The following is a 22,349-nucleotide window of genomic DNA, read 5'->3' on the forward strand; positions in this document are numbered from 1 at the left end:
GTAGATTAAATCCACCAGAAAGACAAATAATGTTTAAAATTATCAGGCACATAAACTCTGATGGCTTGCTATGTAAGTTCTGACCATATTCTGTGCAAACATGTTGGGCTAAAAAGATGAGAAATCAAGTTTTTAACCTTGTCACCATATGGTGTTTTTTAATATGCTACAGGATATATCATGAGTGAATTTCCGCCTTGGAACTGCAGTGTACCAATGACAGTCTCAAAAACTCAGATTCAGACAGCCAGGGTTTGTTACCTCACAAACCATCCCGTCATCTTGTAGGATGGGGCTTTCTGTTTCATTAGCGTAACGCTATGTTGAAACGAGGGGTATAAGAAATGCCAGGTGCAGCTACATATCAATATTTTGCAGGCTAAGTTTAATTTCAGTTTGTCAGAGGTGGTTTTTATCTAACATTAATTTACTTGATCTACAGAACCCTTATTAGCAGTTTGGTAAGAAAGTCAAGTCTGTTGCCATGGCGTTTCTAATGTTGTAAATAGATGAAGCGAGCGGCTGTGGGGAGAGTTGATATAGAGGCGGGACTAATTTGCTTATTCTTCGATGATAAATGGAGCGCATTTAAAGCACTTGTCTATCTAAGTGACCAATTAAAGTGATTTAAAAGCCCAAGCACCATTCACCCATTCACACACACACATTCATACAAGGTGCCACCTGCTTATCTTAGCATTCACACTTACTGGCACACTTAGCAATTTGGACACATACTGTAGACTGCCAGGGCCAGGGACAGATTGGTAGGCGACCACTCTACATCTTTGCCCCATACTAAATGAGGCAGAGGTGTGGGGTTACATTTAAGCCATTTATAAGGCATGAAAAAACACTTTATTGCCCCTCGGGGACAAATAAAGTGTTTTGAATTGAATTGAATTGAATTGAATTGAAGTTTTTAGGCGTTTAATCAACGGCAGGAGAGGAAACCTAAGATTGCTGTAGAGCCTTATTTGCTTATTGAATAACCACTGAACAAAGACCCATTTGGTTTTTTGACATAAAGTCAAATGTGTTTTATTTGAGCATGTTGACATGTAACCGCATAAATGAGCAAGTACTGTATCTAAATACACATACATGCAGTTCGATCGTAATATGCTCTTTTTCCTTTTTTTCTAAACATACACTGGACAGTAACAACTGAGAAAACATGTATACAAATGCATACATATGCACAGAACATACATGCATACATACACACATACTATAAAATGAACATAAAAATACAATTAAAATAATAATAGTAATAATTCTAATAATAAAAAACACCCCACCAGCCCTACCCTTCCGTCACAATGGTGATTTTAGGTCACAGAAGTAAGGTAATGAATAAGTGGTGACCAAACCGTATCAAAAATTTGGTGCAGTTTCTTTGCAATAATGAGACTATAAGATAGGAAACATTGCTGTGTGTTGCTTAATTTTCTGTCATCATCAGACATTCCTGGAATAATAATGAGTGGTTCTGGTTCTCGCTGAATTTTAAGTATTTTAGATATTAGTTTGATGATCCAGTAGGTCTTCACTTTGGGACATAGAGCGAAACTTTGGAGTCGTGAGTCTTGCTTTTTGACTTAAAGCAGCTGTGCGGAACTTTCCGTTTTCGTTGATTATAGCACCCCTTTTGGTCGAAGCAGTCTGACACCTACAGCCTGGTGTTGAAAAATTCCGACTGCAGCCTTCGGCTTCATTCGTAAAATCTCGACTGCAACCGGCAATTACCGCATGCATTTGTTTTGGAGAGCGAGAGGAAAATCATAAATGCTCTGGTGTAGCTCTGAATTTCTTATAAACTGAGGACAACTGCCTGCTGTGTATTTGTGTTCATGGTCACAGTCACAGATAATTTTGTGGCGTTTGTTGTAACATTACTAGACAAAAGCGGTTCACATCAGCTCACATTACATTTAGCTTGCTTATAACTTCCATGTGGTCATATATTGAAGTGAAACAACGTCTAACAAATTGCGGTATATTCTCTAAATAAAAACAAAAATTACATACCTGTCGATTAGGAAAAGGGCCAACTCGGGATCAGTTTTAAAACCTTTCAAATCTCTCAGCTCTCTCCACTTGGTGAATGCCCGACCGAGGTTTACATGGATTTGGGCTCGAGCCCTATCACTGTCCCGTTTAGCCTTCTTCTGTTCTTTTTCTTTTAGATGGTGCTCCTTCTTTATCCGCCATGACATCGAAAGTACAACCAAGTCCTTATAGATACATCTGGTAAAACTGTTATGTGTTCAGCAATGCCCACTGTGTACCGCTTACTCGAAGGACACTCTCTGTAAACACGGCTCTTCTTCTTCTTCTCTCAATTTATGGGCGGATCGCAAACAACTTCCAGGTGCATACCACCACCTACTGTACAAGAGACTACTCCCTACTAGATGTCATTTAGCCTGTTTCTTAAATCCTATTCGTAAACACAGCTCCTTCTTCTTCTATGGTTTAATGGCTGCGGGCCGCTGCGGGCATGCAGACTTACTTCCGCCTCGGGTGCCATATTCTGGTTTGCTGACTTCCGCTGTGTCCGACCCGACCGAGGCTACGCTAAATAGCCATATAGAGAAAGGCTTTTTTGTCGCTGTTGGGTTCAAATAAATATGCGGATCTTCAAGGGGGGGTGATACGAACTAGGGACAGTTTTATAAATGGAAACACCCATTTGTTGTGATCTGTGGCTGTGTTGCAAACATGCCCCATTCTAAAAGAAATGCTTTATCTATGTATATTATGTATACCATCAGATGATATCAGGCGAGTCTGTTTTAAAGTGAAGAGGCATCAGACGGGTATTCACATTCCCCATCCACTCTATCTAAACGTAACAAGGTTGAGTGTGTGATTGTTGATGTATTTTTGGCAAACAACACATCACTTTCAGAAGACTCGGCAGTGATGTCTGACAACAATCTGCGTCTGTGCTTTTGTTTTGGCTGTGTTCACAACGCTACTTACTAATTTTACAACTCAGCACAGATTCCAGTAGGCTTATAGAGCAGCTGATATTATTGGCGGTGGAGAGCCCATTCAGTATGTTAAAACTGGAATTGTGTGAATAAATAGCTGAGAATAGTTAGGAAAATATATCTTATTTACTTAGTTTAACTGTGGGTGTTTTTTCTAAAAAAAAACAAAAAAAAACTCTGATCTCTTTCCTCCAGGTTCCCAAAGCTGGAGAGAATTTCATCCGTCTGTGTAAGAAAGGCTACTATGATGGGACCGTCTTTCACAGATCCATCCGGAATTTTATGGTAAGGGTTTTGACCAGATGATAAAATGCTCTTCTGCGGGTTTGCTTACCTCCACCACAGCCACCAGTGTACTTTTAAATGGCTTTGGCACACTCTCATTTCCACGATGGCAGGTTTAGAGCCAAAATAAAATGCCACCTTTGGCTTTGATTGTTGGTTTGGACAGATTATACTGGGTTAAACAGGAATGAGTGGGATGTTGTAACAGGTTCTTTGCACATAAAAAAAGATCTAATCTCAGCAATTTTGTGATTAGGTTGTAATTTTTTTTGTGTCGATAGGGACTGTCCCTTTACTGAAAATGTCACTGGTTAAATTCTGGAAACGGCCCTCTATGTTATCAAAGCGCTAACGTGTTGTCACATAAAGGTGGGTGAATTAGGACTCCTAGTCAGTGATTATCCTGAAGTTAACATTCACCATCGCAAAAGAATAACTGAGCTCAGATGCTCCTTAAACTCCTCTGTGTCACTGCAGCAGCGCCCAGAGCTCCCCGCCTGTCCGCCAGCATACACCAACCAGTGGGAACTCAAATTCTCCTGGAGTATTTTGGTAAAAGGAAACTCAATAAAATAGCTTACAGCGGCTTAGGCTATACAACAACTTACCTCAGCCAGACTGCCAGACGCCGCTCTGGATCAACAGGATCCTGGTAGTTGGTCTTTTGCCTCCTCAGATGAGGCGCTAGCATCCCCAGAAGGACCTCAAACTGTCCCACCAAAATCCAGAAATATGTGTGGAACCGGCTGTGGTAAAGCTTCAGCTCCCATATGAGGTGATGAAAGTCTTTTTCTCTGCATTGTAAAATGGAATGAACCAAAAATCTCCTCTTGTTTTGTCAAGTGAGGAAGAGGATTAGGTTATCATCACTGGATAATGTTAAATCCATCTGGGGGGGGGGGGGTTCTGAGAAATGAGCTGGTGCCAATCTGGCCCAGACACACCAAACCAACATCAAAGAACTAGTGGTGACAAAGACCGACTGTTGCATCACCTCACTTCGCTTGTGTCTTGACTAAAAATCAGAACTTGAATACTACATGGCTACCGCAATGACTACAGCCAACGGCCAACTAGCACGTACATTCTGAGCTGCCATGAGAGGATATAATTCTTTGTCCGAACAGGTAGCGGTACTTTGTGTTCATCATTCAAAAAAGGGAAACCGATATGCCGAAAGGGACGGATTCATGACATTGGTTAGCCAGTTAGCACATTAACAACTCAACCCTATGTTGAAAGAACAAAAGATATTTACCATGCGCTAGCAAACAATAACAAAAAGATTACAAAATATTTCTGCAGAAGAGCTCAATGGCTAAAAAAATTGTTTGTTTCAATCTCACGCCCTGTGAACTTAAGTTGTTTGCTCTCCTCACTTTCATGTCTCTTCGTGTGCACTGAGCTGAACTGCCAATTAGAAGCCCCTTTTACACTGCCTGTTCAAGGCAGGAATATCGCACTGTTATTCTGTACGATCACGGAATGGAGGTACAGAGTTGTCTTGCCTCTGAGCCAGGAAAGGAGGCAATAATGGTGCAGAAACGATCCCTCAATAAACAGGACAGTTGGCAGGATAAGATCATGGGCAGCACAGTTGTGACATTTTGATGATGTGTTATGCGACCCATTGCAGGAGATTTAAAAAGTAGCTGTTAGCAGTTAGCGGCTAACTCAAAGAGGAAGAACAGTGGCCAAAATTGTCCACAAATTAGGAAAACAATGATGTCTGGAAGCTCCTCACCCTCCAAGCAGAGGTCGAGATCAGCTGCCATGTAACAGGGACAGTAAAGGCCGATGCTGATGGGTAACATGTCATGCCCGTCACACCTCTTTTGGTTCTGTGATGCTGGCACACTATCTACAATTACACATGAGAATGGAGTGATGTCGCTGCTGTTTGGTTGTGTGTAAAAATGCAAAGGCTATACAAAGAGGGGACTTCATAGCGTCCCTATAGTGTGATCTCTGTATAAAAAGGGTTGGAGGGATTTAACTCTCCACCGGAAGCCGCCAGGTGCGACGCCAGTTCAACATGCTGAGTTGTCCAAAAAGCTGTGGACAAAGGCTGACTAGTGCCAATAGTATGGGACATACCACAAAAACTAAGGCAACAAACATTAGCCCTTTTTAAACAGGAATTGTGCAAATTTGCAGGAAAGCCCAATCAGTCTTCTTTCAGCATTGGCAGTATGAAAACAAAATCGGGGAGTGCAGCAAAATGCCGCCTACCTACTTCTGTTTATGCGCCTTTTTTGGGGCAATAGGGGGCGTGAGCAAGTAACAAAACGTGTAGCTCAGCGTGTGACGTAAACAGTGATGCAGGAGGGAAGCCGCGGCTGGTCAGTCCTTTGGCGATTCTCTTGTAAGTCGGCCCGTCCTTCACCACCCCCGTCATCTGACGGTTAATGGCCTCTTCGTTTGCGAGGGCAAGGAGGGCGCACAATTCCTTGTCTCCCCAGTTGCTCATCTTTACAGTGTCTGTCAGGTTTGCGCTTCCCTCTTGCTACTAGCTGCTTGCTAATTCCCGCTATCAGCTGTTTCCTGTTTATCCACCGCCAGTGGGTCGCACGTGCAGTGTCATCAACTCCTCCCACAAGTCTTCAACAGCCCCTCCCGTTGCGGAAGACCGCCTTGGTCTTTTTAAACTAAAAGGGTTCCGCCAATATGACTACCCCTATGAGGCGGGCACCTCGGATCAACTCGCCAATTGGCTCGGTGTGTCTAAACGCTCGCAGCTTGCCGGCAAAACGGCCCAACATTTGTGGAAAATCTGGCAGTGTAAAAGGGGCTATTAACCGACAGCCAGTTGGTCTGGTGTGTCAGGACCCATACCTTTTTATTGAACAAGTGTAGCAGCTGTCCCATTTTGCATTGCTGCTGCTATGAATAGTATTGATGCAAATATTTGTGAACTATTTGCCCTTTACTATGACATTTTATATGAATCTAAGTGATTAAAGTTTGTGTCATGAAAAATCAGGCTAAACTAGATTTAGGTGGGTTTCTCTTTCACCACATCCCTGTCTTAAACTGTATGCCACTTCCTGACTGAGTAGCTTTAATCCGAAATATTAATGAAAACCCAACCATGCTGTGATTTAGTGTCATTATCTCATATTTTGTTGAACTAATAATGTTTTAGTGTTTGCTGTTTCAGAGATGAGCAAACACAGCCTTTTCCTCCAACTGAATCGTCTTAACCAAGACTGAGAATTTGAAATACAGGTCTCTGATCAGCCACTCGTCTGTGTATTTCAGAGCTGCAGCTCCCATAATTAAAGTGGCTCTGAGTGGACATCTGGTCTCGAGGGGACCCTTACCTTTTTTTATTCGGTCCCATGGTTTTCATACACTGAGGCAAGCTGTGAATTGTTTATCCGTAATTACTGTGCCACTTACGCCTTCGACTTACCCTCCGCAGCTGAAAGGGACAGGAGGGTGGCCTCAGAGAGAATAATTTCATAGCAACAAACACTTTTAAAGTGGTGTGTTAATGGGAACAGAGTCGTGGCCCTCACTTCCCCTTTTAAAGCAGTTTGTCAGGACCCTGCGAGTGAACCGAACATCCTGAGATGACACTTCCAAAAAATTTGACAGTTTTACTTTGAGCCTGAGGGGTAGCAGTCTTGATGGGCCTCTCATCTTTCAAACACTGAGAGGGATTGTTCACGCCGATATGATGCAACGGTTATCCACGTGAGTTTGCTCAAGTACCACATGATAGTGCAGTCTTGCAGTTTCTTTAAACCTGCTGTCTCTATTGCGTTCGTCGGCTTTGATTCACGTCTGCTGAAACAAACTAAAAATATCACCTAAAGCACATTTTTTTTCAGGTGATGTAGTTTGACATGGAAGTGAAAGAACTAGACTGCTTTTTGTTTTTAAAGTATTTGAATTAGAACTGGGCAGTATATTGTTATTATATAGATATTGAGATATGAGACTAGATATCGCCATTGATTTTGGATATGCTAGTTTTAAAGGCTGTGTTACAATAAAGTGATGTAATTAACATACATACATTAATTATAAAAGATCTCATTGTGTAAATATTTTGTGAAAGCACCAGTAGTGAGCCCCACAGTATCGATGGATGCAATATCAATATCGAGGTAACTGCTCAAAAATATTGTGATTTTTTTTTTTTTTTTTTTTTCTATATCGCCCAGGACTTACTTTAAATTGCTACTTGAGCATTTTTCAAAATCCACTTTACAAAGTGCTTCACAATGGCAGGAAAGTAAAACAGTCAAGTCATGAATTAATCAGGTTTTAGGAATGCTCTACAGGGGGCACGGACCTCCTGTTGAAGACCCAGGCTTTAAAATGGTAGACTATAGTAGATACTCAAAATAAGCTGTTGTGGCTGTTTGTGCTATGAGGGAGTAAATTAAGACTTCCAATAAAAAAAGTGCTGCCATAAATGTCAGACTTGTCCCAGATGAAGATATTGTTCTTTGTGTTTTTGCTTTTTCCATTTGTTGTTGTATGAGGCCGGCGACACACTTTCAAACCAAAACGCAGAAAATAATCTTTGCACAAAGTAGTATTTTGCCAGCCCTTTGCACACTGTGTCCATGTGTGTTGTTGCTTAGTAACACTACAGGGACCCACTCCTCAAAACGTCGCTCAACAGCAGCACGAGTGGTCAAAAGCCCCAGTATGTCTTTAAACAAGACGTCCAAAGAAATGCACAGAGCAGTTCTCCACTATATAAACAAGAATAGGAAAGTTGAGCCTTAACAGTGAACAATAGAGGCCTGTATCCTTTGTCAGTGACTCCTAGTGCTTACAAGAACAAGGTTGGATGTGTGACAAATGGAAATACTGTAAGGTTAAATTAAAGACTTATTAGAGCACTTTACAGGAATGAGACATTTTCCTGTTATAAGTAACAGGAGCAGCTCTTCTAGTGTGCAGCAGCTAACGTCACCCAAACCTAACAGAGTTTCTTTTTGTTTTCCAGATTCAAGGAGGGGACCCCACTGGCACCGGCACAGGTAAGATGAGGACTGCACTTAAACCACATTTGGAATTACATAACACGTCTTTGTTGAATTATTAATAGCTCCTTTTTGGAAGCTTTGCGTAAATACTGCTTGCAACTCAAGATGCAAGTCAAGAGTGTTACTAAATATACTTTGTGAAGGCACATGGGAGCACTGACGACATTGCTGCACACACACACATAAAAAAAGACAGAGAGATGGTGTAGATGGAAGAAGGCTGAGTGTAAAGTACAAAATAGGGGTGTGGTGAACAACCAATCAAGCAGCATTTGGTATAATTTTCCTGCTTTAAAAGCCAGTTTAAAAGGCAGCGGAGTGTAATTGAGAGGGAGGCTTGCTCATACAGTTAATTCCCTGCCTTCATGTCATCTGTGCTGCTCCGAGGGTTCGCAGTACAAAGTGTGCTTTGTGTCTGTGGGCGTCTCTGAACATGATGCAAAATGCGTCCACCATGACAGATTTATGAAGGTGCAGAATTCCTGGCCAGTGGGTAAAAATTCTCCTCATCACTTGGACTGAACAACATGTGCACACAACTCATGAACAGACCTTTAACTGGATTTTAAAGGTGGATTTCTCCTCAGTGTTTAACAGTCCTGTATAGGGTTGCAAAGCTTCGGTAAACTTTTTAGGGAATTTTCCAAGGAAGGTTAAGCTGAGGGATTTTTTTTTTCACAACTTCAATGTGAAAATGTTTTTTATAGTGAACTTATTTTAGAGGAACATATACATAGAAGCACTCGGTCTATGGTAGGGGCGGTATTGAAGATAACCGTCATATTTTAAAAAATGATGATATCGTGTAAATAATCCAGTGCTTCTTAAATTATTTCCATTTCTTTCTGCTCTTGCTTTGTCTCCCTCTCCACTTCCCCACACTCATATTTTGAGTTTAATTAATTTGCCAAAAAAGAGACAAAACACACAATAAACAAAGTTAAAGATGAATTTGACTGATAGCTTTTTAAATATTTTTTTCCACATTTTCTGGGGGGTATCCCAGCTGACATTGGGCAAGAGCTACAGATCGCCAGATTATCACAGGGCTGACATGTAGAGATAGACAACTATCCACGCTCACATTCACACCTACAGCCAATTTAGAGTCACCAATTAACCTGCATGTCTTTGGGCTGTGGGAGGAAGCTGGAGCACCTGGAGGAAACATGCTGACTCCACACAGAAGGTTCCCCCACCTCGGGTTTGAATCAGGAACCCTCTTGCTGTGAGGCGACAATGCTAATCACTGTATCACCGTGCCGCCGTAAACATGTAGTGAAAATAATATATCATACCAGCCCTAGTCTATGGCATGTTTTGGTTAATAAAAGTATGCCCAGGGTCGCAAAGGTTTGGGAAATTTCTGTAAATTTTCCAAGAGAAGTTAAAGTGTATCAGATTTAGGGGGATTTAGTGGCACCTAGTGGTGAGGATGGAAGATTGCAACCAGCTGAAACTTCTCCCAGTTAGGATTCTTTTGTTGTTCATTGTTTAGGACGTTTTTACCAAGAGTTGAACTATCCCCTCTTGTTCTCTCCAAACCACACAGACTAGTTTATTTAAACCAGTAAAAACACTGAACGAAGCAGTTTCACGTTTTTACCAGAAACTGAATTACCTGCAGGTCTCTTCCTCTCCACTGAATAAAGCAGTTTCACATTAAAGAAAATAAGTGTTTTTCTGACAGTGCTCATCATGGAGGGCAGCTAATTTCGTTGTCCAACGTGGAAACACAAAGGGCCCTATCTTGAGCCAGTCTCTGCTTTGTCTGTTGTGGGCTACTGTAGAAACATGGCAGTGTAACATGGCAGACTCCCTGGACGAGGACACAGTGCCTCTGTAGAAACAAACAATTTATTCTAAGGTAGTGAAAACATAGGTGAATGTACCCTGAAGAAAACATACTATTATATTATATTCCATTTCTGCCTGTATATCCCCCTCATTTCTACACGCTGGACCTTTTAAGCTTGGGAATTTTTCAGAGAAAAAAAGAAGAGTTTCAATATAAAAATCGTACCTTTTAAATAGTGAACTTATTTGGAGGGGAGTCATGGGGAATATAGTAGATGCAGTAGTTGTCTAGTTACTCCATGTAATCTTGTGTAATATTAAGAACAAAGCAGGCAGCTGCCATGAAGCTTTGGACTAATGTCACTCATTTTCTTGTTTACCTTCTGTCTGTTTGAAAAATCTCGTGTGCAGCTGAGGTGACACATTTCATCTTTTGTTTGATATTCTGCTTTTTGAAGAGGTAATATGTCTGTTCACACGCAGAGATAAAGATTAAAGACAAGCTGCAGGAGCATTTGAGGAAAAAAATAGCGTTTAATTTAGAGACAATCAAACATTTGTGTGTTTTTATGCAGGGAATTGAGATAGCAAAAAAAAAAAAAAAAGATATTGAACCATGATGTAATACTCTCCTGACACTTGAATCTTTGAGATTTAAGTGTCAAGAAAATCCCACGAAAATTGCCCACACATTTTGAGTGAATCCCTCTCACACACATCCATCCAGCAGACTGCTCACTGTAGCGTTAACACTTTCCACGAGTTCAGAAGAGCCTCATTTATCTAAAACCCCTTCACAACCAGACGCTTTGGAGAGAGAAATGTTTTAAACATTGACTTGTAAATGAAATCCCAGAGACGCGTTCAAAATATGAAACGAGGAGCACACGCTCACATATTTTAAAATGCCCAAATAATGCGTTCATTAGCAGAGATGCTTCTCAGCTGTCAGACAGCAGAGGATATTTTAATACACGTGCTTTCTTTCCAGTTAACCCTGGTCAAAGTGTGTGCTTCTAGTGTTTGTGTAATTCAAGTGGATTTTCAAATGAACATCAGAGAGAATGCAGTTTGATTTATTGCTTAACTCTTTGGTGAGAATTAATTTCCCTCCTCATCCTCCTCTCTCGCCCATTCATTTATGATCCAGTCTAAAATGTCAGAGAGTTGATAAATTATGCAGAAATGTCACAAGGGGAAGTTGATGGCTGCAGAAAACCTCTAAAGAGTTGATTGGTCGGTAGCATGCATCCACACCACAGCATAAACACACACATACTGTACCTATACGTGCGCACACTGTTTCCTGCACGTACACCAGCTGGCAGGACAGTGAAACACACCTCAGGGCGACAAATCCTCTTTCCCCTGTCGGGAGCCAATAAGCTCCTGCAGTGTGTATTCCTGTATACTCATCATGATGATTCTTAATGATGAAGTCAGTCTGAATTAATGATTCACAGCTGAAGGCTCTCAACATGGCTCCGTGTTCAAGGGCAAACAGGCATCATGAAAATACATGGTGCCTTATTTCTGTTTCTCTAACGGTGCAGTCATTTGAATAGATGCTATGGGTAGAGCCAGCTCTTTGTGTCGTTCTCTTACAAACTGCATACATTTAAACAGGTTTGCTTCTATTTTTCAATATAAAGATGTAATGTTGTGCATTGGAGCTGAAAATTAAAGACTATATGAACTCCATCTTAGCTGTTTACCCCCCAGAGTGCACTCATTTTTGTTTACATACATTAAATCCCAGATGGAGCAATTAAATGACGGATTAACACTGTGAACTGTCGGCAAACTTCTGCCCGAAAATGCTGTTAAAATGATTTTCTCAAAAGAAAAACAGCCCTGCCCTGCCGGCAACATAAATCTCTGAAGATGCTGGAATTGATTTTTATGGACAAGAAGTGAGAAGTGTTTGTCCAACTGTGTTTAAAGTTCCCCGCCCTCTTCACAAGGATGTTTTTGTTCATACATTAAAGGTGCCCTGTGGAGTGTTCTTGTAAACAAACTCAGGTTATTTTTACATTCTGCGTTTCTCACCCAAATGCATTGTGTGCATCCTTTAGGCCATTTTAAATACATTTCCTTCCTTGTTGAACATTTGTAAAGGTGCATTGTTTACAGTCACGTTTGTATGTCAGCTAGCAGTCTCCTTTCCACCATGTTGTGCTGATGTTTTGCTGCATTTATTGGCTGTTAACTGGTCATCAGTGGGAGAGCAGGAACCTCCACCTTCATTTGATAGACATAAGCCATTCATACACCGAGATCCCGGAATAGGCTATGACCCTTCATTTCATTGGCTTTGCTTTTTTATACTGAACCAAACAAGGTGGGATTAATGCTGTCCCAGTGTGTGATTTTAGACAGTATGCCAGCGTTCTGGAAGCAAAAGAGACATGGCAGCCTTGACATGTTATACAGCAGTGTCAGCCTTTATGTCAGGCAGCACTTTCTAAACAAAAACATGGCATAACATGTCAATACAGTCATTTACCGACCCCGTTATACGGCAGTTGATCTTGTCTCTACTCAGATAGCAAGGAGCTCCCAGACCTCATTGTCTCCCCAATTTGTGTATGTAAGTAGTGGTTAGCTGACAAGTTTGGTGAATTTTATTTAGAGTCAGAAGTTCTGGAGTAAGATTATTGATATTTGAACTCATTATCCAATCTAAAGGGGGTGATCGCACAGAAATGAGACACTAGAAAGGCGGATGCTTCAAAGACACTTCAAACGCTGGAAGCGCTTATTCAATGCGCGCTAGACACACACAAAAAAAAAAAAACAGCAAGGAGCACCTGTGGAGTGGGGATGCGTGCGTAACACACACACACACACACACACACACACACACACCTCCTATCATCTCCCTATGTCTCCCCTTGAATATAGTGTTTCCCTCAAAGACAGTAGAGACAGTTCTAGCTTACAAATCCAACTTTTGTATATAGCACTTTTCATACATAAAAATGCAGCACAAAAACTGTGAACTACGAAATAAGGTCACCAGCCCTCTCACATATCCCACTGTCTGAAAGATAACTAGCTGCTACGATGATAATATGCTAGCTAGCTAGCATATTATCGTCATCAATTACATTGTACTCACCAGACAAATTCGTTGCACTGCTCGCACAGCTCCATGCATGTCTCCTCCTGTGTTTGTTCGAGTACTGAGGTGTGCGTGTGTTGTATTATTCTTCAAAATCAAATATTTCTCGTCTTCAGATTGCTTTGTGTTGTCTGTCGCTCTTAACTGCCATAAACTGCCGTAAACTGCCGTAACTGACCAAACTGCCGTAACTGCCACAACAAAACAGGAAGGTAGATTTGATTGACTGCCTGGGCCAATGACGACAATGATGAATGGTGCTACTGGCGTCTGACGCTCAAAATTTTTAAAATATTTTAACTTTTCAGCGTCTACACGCGTCTAAAAAGAAGCCTCTACAAAAACGTCGGAAAAACGCCCATCTAAAAAGACGCTTGAACGCTGGACAGACGCGCCGTATCATAGGAAAACAATGGTTTTACTGGCGTCGCGTTTCTAGCATCTCATTTCTGTGTGATCGCCCCCTAACACACCACCAGTTTAAAGTCCTTCTTGCTCCCACAAACGCCCCAATATTCACAGCAGATATTTTCATAACATCATTTAAAACATTATGATGGCTCTGTTCCATTTAAGTACCCTAATAAACAAAGCAAGTAAACCTGCACATGAAAATGGAACACAACCATCATGAGTGTTATTAATTACGCCTGTGCTTTTCCTGCATATCACATGTCAAAATGTCTTCTGTGCAGGAGGTTTTTAAACTGAACAAATATTCAAGCCTCATTTACAGGAACTCATTATGTCTTAAACCGCAAATCTTCAACTGCAGTAATCACTTTCCAGAAAAGATGATGCTGAAATTGTCTCGCGAAACGATTTACTGTCTGTCTCTCTCACTGTCTCTTTGTGTCCTTCCTTCCTCTGTCACCTGCTTCCTTCCTTCCCAGGAGGGGAGTCCTTCTGGGGAAAACCTTTCAAGGATGAGTTTCGGCCCAACCTGTCTCATACCGGCCGCGGGGTTCTCAGCATGGCAAACTCTGGTCCAAACACCAACAAATCTCAGTTGTAAGAATTTTTTATTATTTTTTTTTTTAAAAAAGCCTCTGTGCTAGAAAGTCAGTCAGGAGAGAATTATGTTTTGTTTTTTACTGTCTCTTCCTTCCTTTGATTTCTTTGCAGAGGCCCCTCAGGTGACTAAGACAACAGAAATTCAACACTGCGAGAATAACACAGTATTTACTGTACTGTATTTTCTTATTTTCTGTGCTCAGGGGTCTCATTTATAAAACAACGCATAGGATCCATACTAAAAATGTACACAGAGACAAAAGCCAAAAATGGTGGCCAAAACAAATATGACAGTTTCTACAATCAGGCTTCCACCTCACCATATCCCCACAGCGCTCAGACCATAAGCAGCAGGGGTGCAACAATACATCCATCTGGTTCATTATATTGATTAAATGATCAATGATCCAATACCATTGATGTAAAGTGAAAGTGAAAACATCGATAAATATCCTCATCTCTAAGATTCCATGGCACATTTGGTCAACATTTCCATCCGCACACCTCCTTTCTAAACATTCAAACAGTGCAGGCGGCGTAGCGCCAGGCAGATAATGTAACCAGCCATGAAAAGACAACGAGGATCATAACTAATACCGTTCCATATTGGTCACAGGTCCCATATCGTATCGTGAGCGCAGCACCGAATTAATGCCAATATAGCGAGGCAAAGCACTTAACTTAACGCTTTCACTTTCGCTTGGGAGTGTGTTGACGAACATTAACCTACAATCCTGCATAATATATCTTAAAACAATTCTTCTTCTTGAAGTATAAGTGTCGTAAACCTAACACATACCTTGTTTTTGATTGTATTTCTAATACTACACATATGTAGTATTAAATTGAAACTGTCATTAGAGATTTTTAATGTGCTTCTAAAGCTAATTTTGCTCTTGGTAACAAGTTATTTTATCCCCCACTATTTAGCATTTCTAACTGTTAATTGATGTAGTTGTCATAGGATAGGATAAACTAGTTGAAAATACTGTAATAAATAGTAAGCATCCTCATAAATGCTTATAATCATATTGCAATGTGGTAAAATGTCCATGTACTGCTTGTAAATGATAAAGGAGGTGAGGGGAGCTTAAGAAAAGTGTTGCCTATTGCTCGATGGACTTTTAGTGAGGAAAAACCCATAAATGTGTTGTTTATCTTTTGTTTTTGAAGGTTGTTCTGTTCTGTGTACTTAATAAAACTAAAGTAGTCATGTAAACACACTGAACTGTAAAGGCAAAGCTCCCTTTTAGACTTCTTGTTTGTTTCCATTACTTTTCACTGATTGATTCACTAAACCTCAAAATTTTTGAATGTTTTACAGATGCAATGTTTTTGTTCTGTTTTCTTTCAGCTTCATCACGTTCCGGTCATGCACCTACCTCGACAGGAAGCACACAGTGTTTGGAAGGTAAAGTGTGTGTGTGTTAGTCATTTTTTAAATTGACTCCACTGCGGCTTAGCAACAGTGTTTTGTGTAATTTAGCAGCCGTGGCAGATGGCTTTGAAAGGTGACAATCCTGACAGACACTCACTTAATGCTCAGTGCCATTTACACAAACAGTTGGGTCAGTGCCACATGTTCTCTTCAGCTCTTCTTTATCTTTCCTTGTCCTCTTCGTCTCCTCCTCACTCACTGTCTCTATTTCTCACCCTCTCGCATTATTCTTTAATACATATTTGGTTCCTCTGGAGCTCCAGACAGTGCAAACAGTATTGTGACTTCCAGTCTGACTCCTGGCCAAGAGCAGTGAAAAATTTAGTAGATGCTGAATCTAAACTGAAAGGTTCTCTCTCTGTGCTGAGCTGAGCATGATCTTAAATGGTTGTCTTTTTTAGGAGAAAGCCAAGGCTGTTGTCTAAAAATATTCAGGCTGCTTTCATCTGACTGATTCTTAACATGGTCAACACACTTAAAAAGCTTCTGCTTTAACCCCGCATCCAGCTTTTAATCTTTTCCAGACAGTGGTCTTTGCACATTTAATGGGACTGGTGATGTCAGTCCACTTAACCTGATCTATACACAGAGGTTTTTCTGACATGCAAATCAGACTGGACTCTTTGTCTTTTTTTGTCTGGTTGATAAGGTTTTGCCACAGACAGGTAGTTCAGCTGCAGTCCTATAAGTGAGGATCCTCTGTTGGCATTTTTAAGGCTCAAAAGGTGTATTTAAACCAAACGTGTAGCAAATTCTAGCCTTGTGTTACTCATGGAAACACTGCAGCTGTACTGTTTGTTCTGAATATTTCACATCTTGTGAATATTTGCCCTTAAAGGTTCTGTATGCAACATTCAGAGCTTTCATATAGCAGCAAACTGCTGTTTGTTATGTAAGGACATAGTGGAGTAATGGTGTCCTGACCTGAGCAGAGACTGAAGTCATGCTGCCTCAGTGTGTGTTGTAATCCGAGCTTCGCTGTGGTTTGTTGTGGTAGGCTGGTCCAGCCACATGTGCATGTTAGCACGTGTGTATATCACTTACAAGCTCATCACCGCTGCTTTGCACTGTGCTCATACGGCTGTTACAGCTGATATCAGGACAGCATTGTTGCAGAAGTATAGCGCCCACCCCCTGGTTCCCTCATAGCTAGCACTGTTAGCTTTGTCAGCATTGTTGATGTTGTTTAGCGCTGTTTATGGAGGTAGCACGGTTAGCTGCCAGCTCAGCCAATGTCTTGTTTCATACAACAAACAGTCTAAAACCTTGATATTCATTTATGATATAAACCAAGGAAAAGCAGCAAATTCTGTCATTTCAGAGACTGGAACCAACAAATATTTGCTCAATTAAGCAGTGGATTTACTACCCTCTTAATCATTTGTTTTTGTAGTTTATTTCTACCTTTGATAATCAATATTGCCCCTACTGTAGTCTGCCTGTCTACAGAATCTGTTTTAGTATTTCTTGTATTAGTGAATTGGCAGTCGAGCGATGACAGGAAATGAGAGAAGAGAAAGAGAGAGACTGTATAAACAACCAGAAATACTCTTAGGCCCCTTTTCACACGTGGAACCTGCAACATTTCAGGTTTCAAATATCTGATTTTTGGTGTTCAGACAGACGTCTCCTGGAAAATTCCATGTCCGTCCTCTTCCTACATAACTTGACCTTTCACTGACCCAAAATTTTCTTTTTTCATCTCAAGTGACAGCACTGCTGGAGCACAGGGATGACTCGAAAAATGAAGAAACCACGTATACAGAGTGGTCTTAATTCTCACACAGGGTGTCTTAATGATGATGATTTTTGTATGTATTATTAACGAGATGTGATGCTTTGTGTTTGCCAACTGACTTTTACCTTTAATTTTAGAAGAGCATAATGGGTTATCCTTTGTCTGTGTGGTGGTGGGCAATATGATGATTACTGTGAGAGAATATAGAGAGCAACGAGTCGGGCTGCTTTATGGCAATATTGGATTTTTATATCATTTTTGCATCGTCTCGGGGGAGTACTTTGATTTGTTTGTTTATTTATTTTTCCCGTGCCATCAACAAGGTGTTGTCTGTCTGCCGTCCTTCCTAATCCACGTGAATGCAGCATAATCATGTTGTATGAATATATAACCAAATATATTTGTCTGACATTGCGAGGTCAGTGAGTCATCGCGTGTGGGAGCTCCTCTGTTCATCCGAACATGTGGAAGCACAGCACATGTGGCCTGAGAAGCCCCCCCCCCCCACGCTACAGTAGCTATTGGGTGTACTGATTGTGTGTCTCCTCACTCCACACATGGTAACAGGGGGCCCCCACAGGAGCAGCTGGATAAAGACTTTGCAGTTTAAAGAGCAAAGTGAGAGCAACTTCTTCTAAAGTGCTCTGCAGCAGGGGAGTCGCTAACAGATTCGCCTCTTGGCCCTCAGCTTTTTGACAGACTCTATATCTTCAGAGGTTGTTTTCTCTGCTGTGTTTACACCATGAGGCCACTGTGCTGATAACAAAGCCTATCAACATTTGCTTTTTCACAGCAACTCGTGTTCACTGTTGTCTGAGGAATATAATGAGGTCTGCACAAACCCCCCCTTCAGCCCCTGAAGGATAAACTTATAATATAAACACTTAAACATTACAGGTTGAGATGGTAGTACGCAGGTTTCTTTAATTCTCGTTTCTTTTAGCACACGTTACTCGAGTGGTAGTAAATAGTGTATTTGTTGTGGACTATTTTCAGCTGCGGATTAATCCACATTTGGGGAGTATTATGGGCAGTAGGACGGTGAGGCCAAATAAACTATTGCGTGTGTGTTCACTGTAATGAAGAAACATATCACCCAGTGCAACAGTGTGACTCATCGATGTGTTTTTAATAGCTTTATAGACAACAGTGGAGTTACAAGGCGCAGAGGGAGGAGGTATGGGTGTAAGGAATTAAATCCCCATTTTCCCCTCCACCAAACCTCAGAGTCAACTGCAGTTCAGCTGCCGTTTATACGAGAGTGATGTGGCGTCTGGCTCAAGGGCACTTCAGCAGGATGGATGGTTTCGCAGGGAGTTGAACTCAGTGTCACCTTTATCTTCGACACCACCCTGAAGCCCTCATGTCATTAATGAAGACATCAGTATTTATGTAGGAAATGATATTTCGAATTGTAAAAATGGCTGAATTAACAATGAATTTATTCCACAACTCTCTAGTGGTTACATTTTTATTATATATTTTGTTTTGCTGCCTTTGTTTTATCTTCCCAGTCGAAGATCAAAGTGATCTGGGGCCTGTGCGGGGAGCCCAGGTCTCTCCTGCACTTACACAGATGTATAAAGGACTTGTCATGAAGTAGGTTTTGTGTGTTTCTCTTCTGCAGGATTGTCGGTGGATTTGAGGCACTCACAGCTATGGAGAACGTGGAGAGTGATCCCAAAACAGACAAACCAAAGGTAAGAACTAGTGGTGCTGTAAGGCTGTAGTTTGGCGTAAACAGAATTTCAATTTGCTTAGAAATGTATGAGTGTAGAACAGAGTGTCTGCAGGTCCATAAAAAGTCTTAAAGGTGAAGTGTGTAAGATTTAAGAAGATTTGGTGGCATCTAGCAGTGAAATGCAGATAACATCAGCTGAGTCTTCTCCCGGCAAGAATTCCTTCAGTGTTCATTGTTCAGGAGGTTTTATTGGGAGCTGAATTATCCACAGAGATCTATTCTTCTTAAAAACAAATGGACCAGGCGTTAAAAACCACCAAAAACTCTGAATAAGGCAGTTTCACATTAGAAATCAGTGCATCTTCAGTGCTGTCCGGCATCTCGGAGGCATGCTTTCGTGTGCTCACCCCTTTTCTGATCCAAACGTTCAAGAGGTTTTTGCCTTGAGACAAATTATCTGCAGAGGCCTCATCCTCTATGGTGATTTAAACTGCTAAAACACAGAATAACGCATTGTCACGTTGCAAATCTGTGTATTTCTGACACAGTTTAGCACGTGGCTGTGGGTGGCTAGTCCAATACATGCTAATGTGTGGTCACCTTTTTACTCCTATAACATAAGGTCTAGATATTCAGGAGGTTTTCAACAGAAGCCAAATTATCCAAAAAGGTCTCTTCTTCTCCTAATCAAATGGACGAGGGGATTTAAACCAGTAAAAACACTGAATAAAGCCGTTTCATGTTATAAATCAGTGCAACTCCAGTGCTGCTCATTGCAGCTGAGCTTCAAACTTTGGTGGCCGACGCGAAAACGTGTATGTCCCTATCTAGAGCCATTGTTTGGTTTGTCCGTTTTGAGCTACTGTAGAAACATGGCAGTGCAACATGGTGATCTCCCCCCCAGAAAAGACCTGCTCGCTATGTAGAGATAAACAGCTCATTCTAAGGTAACGAAAACACAACAGTTCCTATTTTCAGGCCGTTATACACTAAAGAAAGCATACTTACTATGTTATATTCCATTTCTGCCAATACATCCCCCTAAATCCTACACACTGGACCTTTAAATATCTTGAATTTAATTTTATATCCCTTTTAAGAGTCATTAAATAGTCTTAAATTTGAATTTGTGAGGTCTTGCTACAAACATTTTTCCATCTTTTAATTTATTCTTGTCAAAATGAGTCAAGATCTCTCCTGTGTGAAAGTCACATTTCTGATGTTACAGATCTTTAAACCTACCACTGAACCTTATAATATCTATTTCCTTAATAACTGCACTTACCTGCTGGCAAAATGTATTAATAATGTAATGATTATAACTCACTCTAATAACCATATTCCTACATAACACCTCCCTCTGCACAGGGCCATATATATATATATATATATATATATATATATATATATATATATATTACTTACATTTTTACTCACCTGCAATGCCTGAATAAGAAAAAAAATGACTTGTCCAAATATCAGTCTTAAATTTGGTTTAGAATAATCTTGAAAAGGTCTTTAAAAGTATTCAATTTAAGTGTCTGATACCTGTAGACCCCCTTTAGAAATGTCCCTCCACAGGTTTTTGTTGAAATGTAGCTGATACCCCTGTCTAGAGTAAATTACAGAGTGCAACTGTAGAATCAGTTTAAGTAGATGACTAACATTAAAAGCAGCTGAGGAGAGCAGGAGCTATGGCAGCATTTTCACCCTTACACTGATTGTCTAAAGGTCTGGTGGTAAGACAAGAAATGAAGCAGTGGCAAGTGAGAGATGAGTTTGAGATGCCAATGAGGAGCTAAATTCAGACTTTGCAAAGTGTCATTGTACTTTTTTAAATTACAAATACACTTTAAAAACATAACAAATGCAGCTACAAGTTTAAACTGATATCAGTATCTCATTTTCCTGCAGTTCTCAATAAGTTTGTCAAGCAAAACTGCAAAACCAATATTCTATTTCTACATGTTTTATATGGTAGATATTTCAGAGGCTGGCTGGAATTCGATAGTATATGATAGTAGAACTTAATATTTGAGATATTTTATTATTTACAGATCATGTAAAGGCAACTAGCATAAGAGCACATTACTTTTTGGATACTATTTTTTCCTGTTTTTCTGTTTTACAGTCGGAGATCAAGATCATAAGCGCAACTGTGTTCGTGGACCCGTACGAAGAGGCTGACGCTCAGGTTTGTATCTGTCGACATGAATAATACTGACTGTGTGATATAACAATTTCCTCCACACAAAAAGGCGCTACCTGCTGACTGTTTGATTTCCACAAAGAATGAGTGTGTGTACTTACAGAGCAGAGCTTGGAGTATTTGGACAGTGACACACTTTCTATTGTTGTCGTTCTGCACAGCGGCACGTCTGAATTGAGACGGTGTGAAATTCTGTCAAACTCTGCACAGTGAAGGTCAAACATCCAAGAACATAATAAGGAAAAGACATTTCTGCCTTAGATAACTTAAATCTAGTAACTGTTAAATCAAACCAGCTGTATCACACTGATGCAAAAATAAAAAAAATATAAAAGCCAAGAATTGACTGTAAAGAAGTTGTTGACCAATTTTCCAACATAATCCACGATGCCATTATATAGCATGAGATATTATAGCGATACATGGCTACCTGGGTAGAAATTGAATAGTCACAACTCTGCTGATTAATAAATTATCATCATGTCACCAAACCATACTGATCAGTGTTGGAACCGTGGCTCTTTCTATATACAGTCCCTCCTGTTTTTAACAGCGCAGCAGGACAGTCGAGGGCCACATTGGACCCTTTGCTAAGTCTCATACCTCGAACACAGACTGGCCATTCTTAGCGATGCATCAACCAGCTCCGACAAGGGTCAGACAACATCATGGCTGTTCTTCATAGATTGTCATTCAATTGTTGAAGATTTTCTTTATTTTCAGGCTGGTTTTGTAAATTTCAAGCTAAACTTTGTGCCTGGGGCACGTGTAATAATGATACTCATTATCCCAAGTGGTAGGAAGGAGATATACGTTTCTTCTCCGTTCCAAAAGTACAATCAAACCCTGAAAAGTGTAGGGTTAGCTAGCTCGCTAGCTAGCTACATAAGGTACTTAAGCTCACTGAATTTGAACACGTGCTACTTTTGCGTTTTAGTGATTGTAACAGTGAAAAAAAGGCCGACCCTGCTGTACAGAAACCAGTGAAGGGAAGCAGGGAAACTTTGCTGATATTCAACCAGCTGTGTGTCATCACATTGGGCCTCATTCACAAA

At 40.7% G+C, this 22,349-nt stretch overlaps 1 protein-coding gene across 1 annotated transcript in view; it reads left to right on the top strand.

The window, feature by feature from the left end:
* Positions 1–22,349, top strand: part of ppil2 (peptidylprolyl isomerase (cyclophilin)-like 2) — a 48,488-nt gene that overhangs the window by 20,507 nt on the left and 5,632 nt on the right. Inside the window, exons 13-18 of the mRNA XM_033620503.2 lie at positions 3,195–3,284; positions 8,254–8,287; positions 14,108–14,225; positions 15,583–15,639; positions 19,032–19,104; positions 21,217–21,279. Of these exons, the coding sequence (XP_033476394.2) occupies positions 3,195–3,284; positions 8,254–8,287; positions 14,108–14,225; positions 15,583–15,639; positions 19,032–19,104; positions 21,217–21,279 (435 nt within the window). The remainder of the gene's footprint in view (positions 1–3,194; positions 3,285–8,253; positions 8,288–14,107; positions 14,226–15,582; positions 15,640–19,031; positions 19,105–21,216; positions 21,280–22,349) is intronic.

Source organism: Epinephelus lanceolatus, chromosome 9 (assembly GCF_041903045.1).
Source record: "Epinephelus lanceolatus isolate andai-2023 chromosome 9, ASM4190304v1, whole genome shotgun sequence".
Taxonomy (NCBI): Eukaryota; Metazoa; Chordata; class Actinopteri; order Perciformes; family Serranidae; genus Epinephelus; species Epinephelus lanceolatus.